We start from the raw sequence: 16,084 nt of genomic DNA, 5'->3' as shown, positions 1-16,084 counted from the left end.
GAAGTCTGTCAGAGCCTTTGGCTCCTTTGGGGGAAGCCTCAAATAGATCTTTTCGCCACATTCCTCTCCAAAAGGATAGACACATTTTGTGCCCTGGTGATCCCCGATCCCCGGGCTTATGCAACAGACGCCTTCCTCCTGGACTGGTCAGGATAGACGTTTACGCTTTTCCCCCGTTCAAGATACTGGGGAAGTAGTCAGAAAATTCGTGGCATGCGAAGGAACCAAAATGACTCTGATTGCTCCGTATTGGCCAGCTCAAATTTGGTTCACAGAGGTGATGGAGTGGACAGTGGACTTCCCCAGATCTGCTCAAACAACCCCACTTCGAGAGGTACCATCAAAATCTACCCGCTCTTGCTCTGACTGCCTTTCGACTATCGAAAGACTTGTCAGAGCGAGAGGGTTTTCTCGCCAGGCAGCAAGCGCAATTGCTAGAGCCCGCAGATCATCTACTAGGCGAGTGTACCAATCGAAGTGGGAAGTTTTCAGAAGCTGGTGCAGGTCGAAGAAGCTGTCCTCTTCCAGTACCTCTGTGACCGAAATTGCGGATTTCCTTCTGTTTCTTAGAGAAAAGTCGCATCTCTTGGTACCGACTATTAAGGGGTACAGGAGTATGCTGTCAGCAGTCTTTAGAAACAAGGGATTAGATCTAACGAATATAAGGATTTGCACGACCTCATTCGTTCCTTCGAAACATCAAAGTCACTTGAACCTAAGGTTCCAAGCTGGAACTTAGATGTGGTTCTTAAATTTCTTTCCTCAGAAGAATTCGAACCACTACACACTGCTTCTTTTCGTAATATCACTAGAAAGTGTTTGTTTCTGATGTCTCTTGCAACGGCAAAAAAGGGTCAGTGAGTTGCACGCCCTTGAATCAAGAGTTGGCTTCAAAGGAGACTCTGCAATTTGTTCATTCCAGTCTCTCTTTCTTGCCAAAAACGAAAACCCTTCGAATCCCTGGCCCAGGAGCTTCGAAGTGAAAGGACTTTCTAGTTTGGTGGGCAGAGAGGCAGAAAGATCCCTTTGCCCAGTTAGAGCTCTAAAATTTTATCTGGACAGGAAGAAGCAGTTGGGGGGTTCGCAAAAAGGTCTTTGGTGCTCAGTAAAAGACCCAAGAGAGCAATGTCCAAGAACGCCTTAGCCTTCTTTGTTAGAAGTGTTATTATGGAAGCTCATAAGAATTGTCCAGATGATTCTTTTAATCTTTTAAGAGTGAGAGCCCACGAAGTTAGGGCAATCGCAACCTCTGTGGCGTTCCAAAGAAATGTCACTCAAAACATTTTGGACGCAACTTATTGGAGATGCAACTCCGTGTTTGCATCTCATTATTTAAAAGACGTGCGATGTTACGTATGAGAAATGTTTTTCTTTAGGTCCGTTTGTGTCAGCACAGACGGTTCTGGGTAAAGGAGAGAGCACCAATCCTTAAATTGTGTACGTAACCCTCTTGTCGGATGTGTTCTCGTGTTTCCGGTGCATGGGGAAGTGTCAGTTTGTCGGCACAAGCGGCCTTCACTTCGCTTCATTTGGAAATCGAGTGACAGCTGACTATTAGAGGGGTACAAAATTTTTTATTTTTGTATGTATGAGTTTCGAGTTTGTGGTTGTTTGCTAAGAGTTTGGGGATAACTCTGGGCAATCTTAGAACTAACACGGGTTAGGATCGGGTGATCGGGATTGGTTGTGTGCTCCTTAAATAAAGGCGTGTTGTCATATAAGCGGATGTGCTCCCATTGACAACGCCAGTTAGGTTCTGTCGAGTAAGTGGAAGAGACCCCATCGACAGATCCACAAGAACTCTTGGCCACAGATCACTTATCTCGCTAAGGCTCTTGAGATGAAGCAGACTCCTGGGCAGTAGCCACGAAGTCTTCCATCTAATAAGGTAGGAAACTAAGGTTTATTTATACCTACAACATATGTTGTTTACCTGTCTAGTCAGTTAGTTAGCTGTCTCTTGCCCTCCACCAAAGGGTGTCAATCAGCTATGTATATATCTGACAGGTAAGTTGAATGTATGAAAATGATATTGTTATGATACAATAAAGTTTCATACATACTTACCTGGCAGATATATACAATTGAAGACCCACCCAGCCTCCCCGCAGGAGACAGGTGGAAGAGAGAATCTGATTAGAAAACGGGAATAGTTCCTAGTCCTGCCACCCAGAGCAGGGCGGTAGATCACCTGACCTACCTGTAGCGAGTGCCGCGAAATTTGAATTTCTGTCGGGGACGACGGAGTCGATAGCTATGTATATATCTGCCAGGTAAGTATGTATGAAAACTTTATTGTATCATACATACTTACCTGGCAGATATATACAATTACGGCCCACCCAGCCTCCCCGCAAGGAGACAGGTGGAAGAGAAAAAATATGATAGAAAACGGGAATGGTTCCTAGTCCTGCCACCCAGGGCAGGCCGGTAGATCACCTGACCTACCTGTAGCGAGTGGTGCGAAATTTGAATTTCTGTCGGGGACGACGGAGTCTTAGCTATGTATATATCTGCCAGGTAAGTATGTATGAAACTTTATTGTATTATAACAATATCATTTTACAAATTAATTATCATGAATATGTAATAGATTTATATAATTCATACCCTTACACTGATGTTCAACTATTTATTTCAAAATTATCCAGTGCGCACTTCTTTCCTCCCAAAAAATTGTGAGTTTCCTTGGACTTGAGGGCAATCGTCATCATTATTTTAAGATTGTTGTGAAGAAAGTGTCCAAGCGTCTATGGGTACAAGTGGTGTGCGGATTTAGAACAGGAAATGGGAAGTTTATTGACACAAGTGACTCCGCAAACATCGAGATGGCATCAATCTTCTACACACAGGGTGTTTTATGTATGTAAAAATTTTGAAAGTGTCATGGAGGTAAGTTTGCACTACCATGGCTAGACTTTCATTAACATCTGTGTAATCTTAGATTATGACATTAGTTTGTACTTTGGGAGAAAACTTATTTCGAGAGGAAAGTAGAGGTCTCGAGGTGTTGCTCCCATGATCTATGACTCATGACAAGGGCCCATCTCCGGTGTAAGGATGTGTCAATGTACTTTTTTATTCAGTCTTACCAAGCAGTTATTCAGCTGTAGGATTCCTATGCCCGGCAGACTAACTTTCAAATTTCCCGATGGTGCCGCCATCTTTAGTGCAGGTAACTAGTTACCGCCCACCTTTGGTAAACAGGTATGACATCAGCGCACCTCTTCAATTGGATTTCTGCCGGCTCCCGAGTGACACTGGTAGCTCTGCTGGCTTTCTTCATCATCTTTGGAGGGTTGTTTGCCTGTTCATGGATTTTTGGTGACGTACAGTTTTCTGTGTATTTTCAAGGAGCTAGCTTTGTTAGTCACCCTTTTTGAAATTAGTTGTTGCCTATTTCCCGATTATGTCAGATTCTAGTTCATCCAGGGTGAGGTTTTGCGCAGAGGGCTGCAAAACTAGATTAGTTAAGGAGGTTTATGACCCTCACTCCAAGTGTACTAAGTGTAGGGGGCAAGAGTGTTCTAAAGAGCTGAGGTGTTCTGTTTGTCAGGAGTGGGACGATGAGCAGTGGAAACTTTATTTCTCATAATAAGAAAGTTATTCAAGATAGGAAGAGAAAAGCAGCAATTAGGGCAGATAGTAAGGTTTCTGTAGCTTTGCCTTCTACCCCTGTGTCAGCAGAAATCGCTACTCCTGTTTCTTCTCCCTCAAGAGGTCATATTTCGCCTATCCTCATTCCTCCGACCCCCTCTCTTCCAACTCCTGTACCAGCTTCCCATGTTGCAGTTTCCAACACCATTGCCAGCCTTGAATCAAGGTTTGAGAGGAGCTTTGAAATTTTAGCTAATACTGCTATGGAGTTAGGTACCTCCATGAAGTCTTTCATAGAGAAAAGTGTGGCAGTGCAAAGTGCAAGTGCAAGTGCTAGTGAGGTGTTTCCTGAGGGGGTGACTGTCCATCCCTGCTGTTCACTGTCCCGCTCCCCTGCCTCGAAACCTGTGGGGGTACTCAGTAGTGGATCTGTTTGCTTCTTGGCACAACAGGAAACTTCCAGTTTTCTTCTCTGTTGTGCCGGACCCATGAGTAGCTGCAGAGGACGAGTTCACATCCGTGGGACAACCTCGAAGTGTAAGCCTTTCCCCCGTTCTGTTTGATTCGCAAGGTGATCAGCAGGGCGCTGGTTACCAGCAACCTTTGGATGATTCTGGTGGCTCTCAAATGGCCTCAAGCCGTTAGGTATCCGGACCTGCTGGCTATTCTCTTTGAGGCACCGCAAGAGATTCCCCTATGCCACAACCTGCTGTGCCAACCGGACGTGGAACGGTACCACCTGGCAGTACATTCCCTTGCTAGCGAGAGGTTCTCGCCGAGCAGCAACAGATATGGCAGGATACCTCAGACAGTCCTCTGCAGAGGTATACCAGGGAAAGTGGTCTGTCTTCTGTGGTTGATGTCGTAGATGGGGTCTCTATGCTCAGAGCCACTCTTCAGCAGGTCGCGGATTTCTTAGTCTCTCTTCACCGAGAGAAGCTCCTCTCCATTTCGGCAGTAAGGGCTGTAGGGCTACTTTGGCCTTAGTCCTGAAGCTGCGGGCTGTGGACATTTCTTCTTCCATGGAAATATCCCTCCTTATGAGGAGGTTTGAGAGGTCTTGCCCCCCCCAGGGAACTCCTTCCTGCTTGGAAGCCTGGCTGGGAGCTACACAGCATCCAAGTCTTCGTTTCAGCTTCCCTTGTCGGGGCACGTCTAATTGGTCTTGCATAAGGTTAACGCCTCTATATCAGATCGGAACGGTTTGCTTCGCTCTAGAGGATCTGCCAAGCTGCTACCCCTGCCTCTCACAAGGCATAGGAATTACTATGCTTCAAACTGCTTTTTTGATGTCATGTCATCTTAATTAACCCGGACACCATTCGCCTGAAGCCGGGATTGACTTTGGAGCAGGTGAGGTTGGTAGCTCCATCGTTGTCTCTACAAGATGCCTCAGTTTTGGAATCTATGGCAGCCTCCATGTTGCAGTTTCTTGGCTGGACTTCTGGTCTATGGTCATTGCCAAGATAGCTTCTGACAGGTCCCCAGAAGGGTTGGTGTGTTGTCCTCTCATGCCAGTTTTTTGCAGTCTAGAGGCAAGGTGTTTTTGTATATGTCTCACCTTAGTGTTAATTTATGGGCTAACTTTCTGATTAGAAGAGATGCGGCTTTATTCAGGATGGAAAGATCAGTCGACCCTGAGTCCTTGCTGGCGTTGAGGAATGGGGATCTGTTGAAGTCTCAATTTTTGTTCCCTCGGACCGAGCTGGAGGATGCGATAGACCGGCGCCGGGCTGACACCAAGAACAGATTGGTGCACCCGGCTGTCTAAGTCGGAGTCTTGTCCTTGGAGACGTCCTGCTCCTCCTCATCCCCCTGCCCAGCAGCAGTCATGAAAATTGTCGCCTGGTAGGCCATTGAGGAGTTCAGTTTCGGCAGGGCCTCCCCGTTAGTCCCAGACTAGGTCAGAGGACCAACGTCCCTTTTACTCCTGTTCCTTTAAACCGAGATCGGGCCCCAGGGGCAGAGGTAAAGGGGGCCGTCTGTAGGTTAGGTGCCTCTCCCTCCTGTGCCATGGGTGGGGGGTTGCCTGGCAGGCCATTGGGCCAAGTGACAGAGTTACGGGGCAGTGAAGTGGGTGGTAGAGATCCTTTGGGTGGGGTACCTACTGCCATTCGACTTCTGTCCTCCTCTCTCGGACAAGCCGCAGCTCAGGAGGGCGTATCCTCCAGATTCTCTGAAGTTCTTGGCTCACATCTTCTTGGTGCCCAAGTCATCGGGATGTTGGAGACCTGTGATCGACTTATCCACCTTGAATCACTTCATCAGGAAGACACGGTTCAAGATGGAGACCCCGCGTTCAGTGTTGGCAGCTGTGAGGGAAGGCAACTTCATGCTGTTGATAGACTTGAGGGACGCATACTTCCAAATCCCTATTCATCCAACGTTCAGGAAGTTCCTTCGCTTCTTTCTCAGTGACAAGGTTTTTGAGTTCAAAGTCCTGTGCTTCGGGCTGACCACAGCCCCTCAAGTGTTCACAAGGGTCTTCCCTCTCGTATCAAGTTGGGCCCATGCTCAGGGGATCCGTTTGCTGAGGTACCTTGACGATTGGTTAGTCTTAGCAGGTTCCAGGGAAAAGCTGCTGCAGGACAGAGATTGTCTGCTTTGGTTTTGTCTGGAACTGGGCATCGTAGTCAACCACGAAAAGTCAAACCTCGTACCCAGTCAAAAGATTCTCTACCTGGGCATGGTCATTGATATGGCAGTTGCAAGAGTTTCCCCATCAGATCAGAGGTTGGAGAAGTTGGGAGTGTTGGTACGCGACTTCCTCTCTCGGAACCACATGAGTCAGCTCATGAGTGGCAGGTTCTTCTGAGAGTTTTGTCTTCCCAGGAGAAACTGGTACTTCATGGTGGTCTTCATCTTCGGTCTCTACAATGGAGTAGGGGAATTCTGGTCTCTGGTGGGGGATTCACCCCCTGTTAAAAATTCCTCTGTCTTTGGAACTGAGAGAAGGTGATTGGACGACCAAAATCTTTTGAGGCGTGTCCCTCTGCATTCTTTCCCACCAGACTTCCTTCTGTTTTCAGACGCCTCCCACGCAGGTTGGGGGGCTCATTTAGGCAGCCTCATTGCCTCAGGCGATTGGAGTTTGGAAGACAAACAGCAGCATATCAACGTTTTAGAGTTGAAGGCAGCCTTCCTGGGTCTGAAGGAGTTTGGGAGAGGTAGAGGGTTATTCTGTCATTCTCATGTTGGACAACACCATGGTGGTTGCCTATGTGAACAAGCAGGGAAGTCTGGTTTCACGTCAACTTCACACCTTGACCGTCGAGGTTCACCGGTGGGCGGTCAGCAATTCGGTAGAGCTCTCAGCCAGGTATATCCCAGGCAAACGGAATGTGGTCGCAGAAAAACTCAGTCGTCGGGATCAAATTCTAGGCACAAAGTAGTCCCTTCATCAAGTAGTAGCAGACAGGCTCTTCCAGGTTTGGGGGAGACCTATGCTGGATCTTTTTGCGACTCAATTCAATAGGAAACTGGAGATATTCTGTTCAGTGGTTCCAGATCTTTTAGCATTAGCAGAGGACGCGTTCCAACACCCCTGGGACAACCTGGAGGTGTATGCCTTCCCTCCGTTTTGTTTGATCCGTCAGGTTCTGAACAGGTTGATGAGTTTGTATGGTCTCTGGATGACTTTGGTAGTCCCTCTGCTGTCGTTGTTGTCGAAGGTTCCGAAGGAAATTCCCCCTTGGCAGCATCTCCTGTGTCAGTCACATGCAGAGAGGTTCCACCAGTCAGTAGAATCCCTGTCATCTTACGGTTGGAGGCTATCAAGTATCTCCTCTGAGAGAGAGGCTTTTCTCAGAGAACAGCTGGGCATATGTCCAGCAGTCTCAGAAGGTCGACCTCTGCGGTTTACCAAGGCAAATGGTCAATCTACTGTGATTGGCGTCTTAAACGGGGGTTTTCTCTACTCGCAACCTCTATTCAGCGAATAGGAGACTTTTTAACCTTGCTCAGAGATGAGTAATGTTTATCTGCTTCTGCCATTAGAGGATACAGGGCTGCCCTGAGTTTAGTGTTACGCCTTAGAGGTATATTGACATCTCCTCTTCCCGGGAACTTTCCTTGCTAGTTAAGGGATTTGAGCAGTAGAGTTTTCCTAGGGAGCTCAATCCTCTGATGTGGGATGTTTCCTTGGTTCTCAAGAGGTTCACTAAGGGTCCATATGAGCTTTTGCGTCGCTCATCTGACAGGAACTTGACGCTCAAGACAGTTTTCCTCCTGGCCTTGGCATCTTCGAAGAGGGTAGGAGAGCTCCATGTCTGAGCTATGATGTGAAGCACACAAGCGGTTGGGGGACGGTGTCCTTCGATTTTGTCCTGGAATTCGTGGCCAAGATCCAAAATCCCTCTGTGTACAATGATAGGTTCACTTCATTTTCCATTCCATCACTGAATGACTTTGTGGGTAGTGATGCTCGAGAGCTTTTGTTGTGTCCTGTCCGGGCCCTGCGTTGCTATCTTAAAAGGACACGGCACCTTAGGCCAGGCTGCCGCAGACTTTTTGTTAGCACAGGACATACAAAGATAGGTGTCAAAGAATACTATCTCTTTTTGGATACGAGAAGCCATCAGACAGGCATACTTGACTCTTGATGATTCCGCCACCATGTCTGTGCAGGCTAGAGCACATGATGTTAGGGGTATTGGTCCCTCTCTGGCTTTGAAAAAGAACTTGGCTGTACATAGAGTGCTGAGCACTGATACTTGGTTATGCCAGTCCACGGTCACCTCTTTCTGTCTTAAGGATGTTGCCCACAGATCTACAGACACGTTTTCCCTGGGTTCTGTGGTGGCTGCCCAACAGGTTGTGTAACTCTTAGTTGCCCTTAACAGGGCACTTTTGTATCTTACCCAAGATGATTGTGTGGATGAGAGAATGAGTGAGTTGGCTGGTCTCTTTCTTTCTCTTGTACCTTTCCTTCTTCCTTTGGGTGGGTTGAGGAATAGACACGTCATACACTGGACTGGTTTGATACAGGGGAGTAAAGTAGTCATACTGATAGTGTGTTTGTTTGGTATACAAGTATCCAACCCTCTATTCCCACTCCTTGGCAAGGGGGGAGTTCAAAGCAGTAACAAACCCTGGTGTGTTGGTTTGCTATTGGACAGTCAAAGTTTCTCTCATCTTCCTTATAGTACAATGATTCTCTCATATATCATTGTACGTTACTCAGTGTCTGGGTAGTTAGATATCAGTTTATCTAGCTTCTCACAGGCTTCAGTCCCTCCCTGGAAGTTAATTCTTCTGGAACTGGACTGGTGGGTATGAACAAATGACAGATTTTCTAACACAATTTGTATTTTTCATAGCTACAAACCTGAGGTTTTAACATTGTACTGCCCACCTCTTGCTGCCCCTCTGTCTGCTAAGACATCCTGAGTTGGGAAAGACTGATGCGGTGGCATAGGTGCCACTCTTCACCCGATATACGCATGTGTTGCCAGATCTCACAAGATTCCTTGCTTTCATCTGCGATTTAACTGGATCCAGCTAGGAGCTAGAAATTATCCTCTTGTTAAGACCTCGGGTTTGTAGCTATGAAAAATACAAATTGTCTTGGAAAATTTGTAATTTTTATTGTTTAGCTTATTAAGTGGTTATTGTCCAGGCAGACCAGGTTTATTGATTTTGCTTACCCATACCCATCTAATCATGTTTAAGGAAGGACACTTGGATGCTGGTGTTTGTGGATGTGGGAAAAATTGATTAGCTTAGTGCACTCAGTAAGGGTGAAGTGCCAAATATACACACAAAACAAAGGAAGCTGTGTGAGAAACAAATGATTAAATATGTCAAGCTGTAAAGTCATGAGTGGTTTAATGAATTCAGATGTAGAAAACATTTCTTTGTGTTAATGCCTATACTATTGTTGCTACTAAAAGCTAAATGATGGTGATGATTTGAGATGTCTTATTTTGTGTTACCACTTGTAGTAATGTGATTTTCTTTATGTTCCAGATAAGCCATTATGTGATGGAAGTGAATCAGGGAAGGAAAATTCAGAGCATCTATCAGGTGTAAACAGCTCTGCGTCAGCCACAGGTAGTGATGCATTTGCCAGAAGTGATCAGCCACAGGACTTGTGTAGTAATGTTTCCCAGTCTTCTGTATCAGGCAGTACACTTGATAATGGAAGACAGTGTTCTTCGGTGCCTTTACAAAACCCAAGTGTTCCCTCTCTGTCACAGAAGGATAATAACCATAAAGTGCTTGAAAATCTAACCATAGTTCCTACGGTTAATGACCAATTAAGTCATAGACATGTAGCAGGACTTCCAGACCTTCTCACAGAAAGATCAGAGCATCATCAGGACAGTAGTGTGGTAGAGAGATTGTCTGATAGGGTAGGAAAATTAAATGATGAGAAGGAAACTGATCATGAGAAAAGTGAGTGTAGTGGTGCTTTTACTGGCTCTAACCAAGAAGAGTCAGTACTTCCATCCATGGGAATTCTCCCAGAGGTAGAAGAAACCCTGAACACTCCAGCTTTACCTTTACAAACTTCCTCATCGGCTCCAGAGGAAGAAAAGCGTGAGAAGTCCAGTCCTGAAACTCAACCAGTTGATCCTTCTAGTGTTGTACACAAAATTAAGAAAATTAAGTGGCAGGATATAGAAGTCCCAATCATTACTCAGAATAACAATGGACCTTGTCCACTACTGGCCATTGTTAACGTTATGTTGTTAAAGGTAAGAACAAAAGGTTTACATTTTTCAGTTTTCATTACTTATGTTATTACTTTTTAATTTACAGATTTTAAAATAAATAGCCATTATCCAAATGAATAGAAATGATGGAATGCTTGCTTGTCCCAAAGAGTTGTTCAAGGTATTGAGTAGTATAATACTTGCAGGGCAGTCTCCAGCCTTCTGTTGGTCTCGGAGGTAGCTGAATAGTTGATTTTAATATATTTGTTTTAGTTTTGTAAATTTAGATGTTTGTAGTCAGTTTTCAATTGGTTCATGCCCTTTTAATCATGTTAAGTAGGTCCAAGAAAATTCTGGCAATGAATAAGTCCAGACTTGTACAGACATGCTCAAATGATTCTTTGTTCATACGCGAACAAACTTTCGGTCTTAACAATGGGATAATTTCTAGCACCTATCTGGATCCGGTTAAAAAACAGAAGAAAGCAAGGAATCTTGTGATATCTGGCAACGCATGTGTAGATCAGGTGAAGGATGGTTGAAGACCATCCACCTACGATCATGCATCAGTCTTTTCTTTGACCACCTGGGCGAGAGTCGTGTTTACCTCTCTTTGCCTTTACCTGGTTCATTGCCTGTTTTGCTTGTGTTGTGTGTGTGTGTGTGTGTGTGTGTGTGGTTGATAATATGGCTTCATCTGCTCCTTCTCGACCTCGTCAATGTGGCCCCGGAATTCCAGGTTTTCCGTGTTCTCGTTTTTGGCTTCGGCTGTGACTCGCCCCCACATCTCATGCAGTAGATGCCGTTCTAATTTTTGTACTAACGATCCTTGCACAGAATGCTGGGCATGGCCTAAGAGGAGTAGAAGTCTTTTTTTAGCAAGAGAGAACTTCGGAGGGTTTCAACTTTTCCTTCATGGGAAGGTTTTTTGCCTCTTCCTCTTCCTCTCCTGCAGTATTCAACCCTCATAGTAGAGTTGTTCCTGTATCTCCTTCCTTTTCTTCCATTGATTCGTTGCTGGAAGTATCGGGAGGCCACCAGGCTGATGTTTGTAATGTTGCCCCTTCTTCTTCGGGAATTAAAAATGATTCATGGGAAGGGGGAGGCTTTTTTCATCATTCTCTTTTCTTCCAGAGTTGGAGGCGTCCAAGATGGCGGCAATTGGAAGACGCTCGGGCAAGGGGGTACCCTGTCAGGCTGGCAAGGCCGTCCCCCCCTCTCCTCCCGTCCTTGTCTTCGTGGGTAGCAGAAGTCAGCCATCTTGTATTGCTCCGCCAGTGATTGTTGCCGCTTCTTCTTCGAGTCGGATGGAAGCTGTGGCGTCTGCTGTGATGAAAAAACATCACGGGATCCGTCGTGTATTCCTCCGCCAGTGGCGTCTCTTCCCCTTCACACCGAGGGGAAGCAGTGACGTCATCACCACTTGTGACGTCACTCCCAGTCATCTTCTGAGCACTGCCTCTCTTTGTCGTGATGTCATCTCTGCCGCCCAGTTCGCTACTTGTCTCTTCCATGTCGTCAGAGCCTTCTCTTGCAGATCTGTCTGTGGTTATATGCCAGGCAGTGCTTATGAGGTTGGATGTTAAGTTGGCTGCCTTGTTGGTTGGGAGGATGGAAGAAACGTGTTGCTTCGTCCCCGCCTCCTGCGAAGAGATTGCTTAAGGAACCAGTACTGTCTTCTCCCTCTTCCCCTTCTACACCACGTCGGCGTATCAAGCGTTGAAAGGCCAAGGACTTTGCTCTTTCTTCGCCTACGAGGGAGGAACTACGCAAACGAGTTCTCAAGAGTGTTGGCTTGGGGAGTGTTGGTGTATCTTCCCTTGTGTAATCTGCAGTGGCTGCTTCGTCCTTTGCATCGAGTCGTGGGCGTGTTGCAACTTCCCCGTCCGTGCACGCCTCGAGTGTGTTGCAACCTCCCCCGTCCATGCACATTGCGAGTGTGTTGCAACCTCCCCTGTCTGTGCAGGTGATGCAAGTGCTCCTTCTTCTCCAAGGCCTATTTGTCACTGTGAGGATCTCAAGGCGCCTGTCAATAGGTCGAAGGTGGTGAGCGCGAAGTTGCTGCAGTAGGAGTGTTTGCCTGCCCCTCTCACTGATGCTTGTAAGAGTTCGATTCTTGAGGATTCTCCTTCGATCTCGAGTGTTCGGGATTCCTCTTCTACTCACGTTCGTAAGTCAGCCATGCCCGTGACCATTCACAGACATGTTAATGAATCATCTGTTGGAGGAGAACGTAGTGATGTTCCTAGTGTTATAGTGGGTTCGTCTCAGGAGCCGATGCATGGACCCAGCCCAGACAGGCTAGTTGGTGTTTCGGGCTGTTTGGCTGCTGATCCTGCCGTTAATTTTAATGAAGAAGGTGCCTTAGAGGAGCCTACACATCCTTCTCATAGTCGGTCTCCTTTGCCGGAGCAGGAGGAGGGAGACACGCAAGAGTTTTTCTCTTCCTTTTTGGAAGTTGTTGATCTCATTTGTGGGTTCAACAGTTTGGAAAGTAGGTCTCAGGCTTGGTTGTCTTCCCTCCTTCTTGCTTGGAAGCCTTGGTGGGAGCTATGCAGGATACCAAATCATCTCTCCAGCTTCCCATATCGGGGCACGTCCAGTTAATCTTGTATAGGGTTAACGCCTCTGTTTCGGACCGGGACGGTTCGCTTCGCTCTAGGGGCTCTGCCAAGCTACTACTCCTGCCTCTCACGGGGCTAGGAAGTACTTTGCTACGAACTCTACTTTTTTTATGTCGCGCCATCTTAACCCAGATGTCATCACCTAAACCAGGAATTGACTTTGGAGCAGGTGAGGTCAGTGGCTCTGTCCTTGTCTCTGCAGGATGCCTCAGCATTGGAATCTACGGCAGCCTCCATGTTGCTCACGGTTTCTTGGCTGGACTTCTGGTCTGTGGTCATTGCCAAGATAGCTTCTGACAGGTCCCCAGAAGGGTTGGTGACTGCATCCTCTCTTGCCAATCTGTTGCAGTCCGGAGGCAAGACGTTTTCGTATATGGCTCACCTCAATGTTAATTTATTGGCTAACCTTCTGCTGATTAGATGCGATAGGCCAGCATCGGGCTGACACCAAAGACAGGCTGGTGCACCAGTCCGTGTCTAAGTCGGAGTCTCCTCCTTGGAGACATCCGGCTCCTCCTCCTCCCCTGTCCAGCAGTAGTCAAGGAGATCGTTGCCTGGTAGACCGTTGAGGAATTTGAGTTCGGCAGGGCCTTCCCATTCGACTCGGCCTTGGTCAGAGGATCAACATCCTTTTCGCTCTCGTTCCTTTAGGCCAAGAAGGGGCCCAAGGGGCAGAGGTAAAGGGGGCCGTCGGTAGGTTAGGCGCCTCTCCCTCTCCAGTGCCACGGAGGGGGTTGCCTAGCGGGCCATTGGGCCAAGTGGCAGAGTTATGGGGCGGAGAAATGAGTGGTAGATTCCCTTCGGGTGGGATACCTACTGCTATTCGATTTCTCTCCTCCTCTGTCGGACAAACCGCAGCTTACGAAGGCAAATCCTCCAGATCCTCTGAAATTCTTGGCTCTTCGGAAGGAGCTGCAGAAGATGCTGGACAAGGTTGCTATAGAGGAAGTGGTGCGTCCGTCTCCGGGGTTTTACAGTCACATCTTGGTGCTCAAGGCGTTGGGAGGATGGAGACCTGTGATCGACTTATCCACCTTGAATCATTTCATCAAAAGGCACAGTTCAAGATGGAGACCCTGCGCTCGGTGTTGGCAGCCGTGAGGGAAGGCGACATCATACTTCCAAATCACTGTTCATCCAACGTCCAGGAAGTTCCTTCACTTCTCTCTTGGGGACTAGGTCTTCAAGCTCAAAGTCCTATGCTTCGGGCTGACAACAACCCCTCAAGTGTTCACAAGGGTCTTCTCTCGTGTCAAGTTGGGCCCATGCTCAGGGGGTCTGTTCGCTGAGGTACCTCGACAATTACTTGGTCTTGGCAGTTTCCAGGGAAAAGCTGCTGCAGGACAGGGATCGTCTACTTAGGTTCTGTCTGGACCTGATTGTTGGTGGTTGGACGACCAGAATCTTTCAAAGGATGTCCCTCTATGTTCTCTGCCACCGGACTTCCTTCTGTTCTCAGACGCCTCCCTCACAGGTTGGGCGGCCTTATGTAGGCGACTTCATCGCTTCAGGCGTTTGGAGGACAAGCAGCAACATATCAATATCTTGGAGTTGAAGGCAACCTTTCTGGGTCGGAAGGAGTTTTGGGGAGAAGGTAGAATGTCATTCTGTTATTCTCTGTCGAACAACGCCATGGTGGTAGCCTATGTGAACAAACTGAAGGCCTGGTTTCTCGTCAACTTCACGCCTTGACTGTCGAGGTTTACCAATAAGCGGTCAACAGTTAGGCAGAGCTCTCCGCCAGGTATATCCCAGGCAAACTAAATGTGGTTGCAGACAAACTTGGTCATCAGCATCAGATCCTAGGCACCGAGTGGTCACTTCATCAAGTGGTAGCAGACAAGCGTATCCAGGTTTTGGGTAGACCCATGTTGGACCTTTTTCTGACTCGCTTCATCAGGAAGCTAGAGATATTCTGTTCAATGGTCCCAAATCCTTTAGCTTTGGCAGAGGACGCGTTCCAACACCCCTGGGACAACCTGGAGATGTATGCCTTCCCTCCGTTTTGTTTGATCCATCAGGTTCTGAACAGGTTGATGAGTTCGCAGGGTCTCTGGTTGACTTTGGTAGCCCCTCTGTGGCCTCAGGCTGAATGGTTTCCAGATCTGCTGTCGTTCCGAAGGAAATTCCCCCTTGGCAGCATCTCCTGTGTCAGCAGCATGCGGAAAGGTTCCACCAGTCAGTAGAATCCCTGTCTCTTTACGGTTGGAGGCTATCAAGTATCTCCTCTGAGAGAGAGGCTTTTCTCAGAGAACAGCAGGGCATGTCCAGCAGTCTCAGAAGGTCGACCTCTGCGGTTTACCAAAATGATTCTTTTTGTATTATCCAAACCTCAGATGCAACAGAAAATGTGTTGCCAAGAAGTGTTAAACTTTTTTTATTACATGTATGTTGAGTACTATAGGAGTAATAAACATGTTATCTTTATTCCCTGGTATATCATTCATAATTTATATGAAATGAATTAAATATTGTAGTCATACTTTTTTGCACTGCTTATCTCAAAGCATAGTGTGGCAAGGTTGGCAGTGTTGCCAAACCCAACTTGCGCAACTTGCAACAAGAAGTGGTCACCGTAACTACCTCTACAGCATACATATAACAATACATAGACCTAATAGGCTCAACAAATAACTTTCTTAGAAATTTTAGAGTTGTAGGCTATGTTCAATCTTCCCATATGTTCCAGTAATGGCATGTCAGCCTATTAAAAAAAATTGAAGGGTTTCAAGATACATTCTAATTTAAAGGATTAATTTTTAGAGACTACATACCTGTTCTTTGAGTAATAAAAGATGACGATAATTTAAATTATATCCAAGAAACAGTTATGATTTAAAGTTGGTATTAATGTCAAGATCTATTTTATCAAAAGTCCCACTTGAATTTGGTTTATAACTAATTCAAGGAAACCTGAAGTGTAAGAATATGTAGATACATAACTTCATATGCTTTCTCGCCACAAATTGTTGGTAGTACAGAGGTGTGAATGTTAAGAATTACATAATGTGTTTTAAGCAACTAAGGAAAACTAGCACCTAGGCCTAGGAACAAAGCCATGGCATTAACAAAAGTTAACTTACTTGCAAGGGTGAATATTTGCTAGTAAACCATTATTTTTTGAAGTAGTTAAATATAACTGATAATTTCACATAAGTGACTTACTGAACATTTACAAAGCTGTAAGCACTTTCTTACCTGGCATTT

The 16,084-nt window shown here is 46.4% G+C and overlaps 1 protein-coding gene across 2 annotated transcripts in view; it reads left to right on the top strand.

The window, feature by feature from the left end:
- Positions 1-9,568: 9,568 nt before the first annotated feature.
- Positions 9,569-16,084, top strand: part of LOC135220895 (ubiquitin carboxyl-terminal hydrolase MINDY-2-like) — a gene marked incomplete at its 3' end in the record, with an annotated part of 112,734 nt that continues 106,218 nt past the window's right edge. For both annotated transcript variants that reach the window (XM_064258509.1, XM_064258508.1), the window contains 1 exon segment: positions 9,569-10,295. In XM_064258509.1, the coding sequence (XP_064114579.1) occupies positions 10,050-10,295 (246 nt within the window). In that variant the 5' untranslated portion in view covers positions 9,569-10,049.

This window comes from Macrobrachium nipponense, chromosome 2 (assembly GCF_015104395.2).
Source record: "Macrobrachium nipponense isolate FS-2020 chromosome 2, ASM1510439v2, whole genome shotgun sequence".
NCBI lineage: Eukaryota > Metazoa > Arthropoda > Malacostraca > Decapoda > Palaemonidae > Macrobrachium > Macrobrachium nipponense.
The sequence above is the reverse complement of the archived record's forward strand: the minus strand, read 5'-3'. Positions and strand labels throughout refer to the sequence as shown.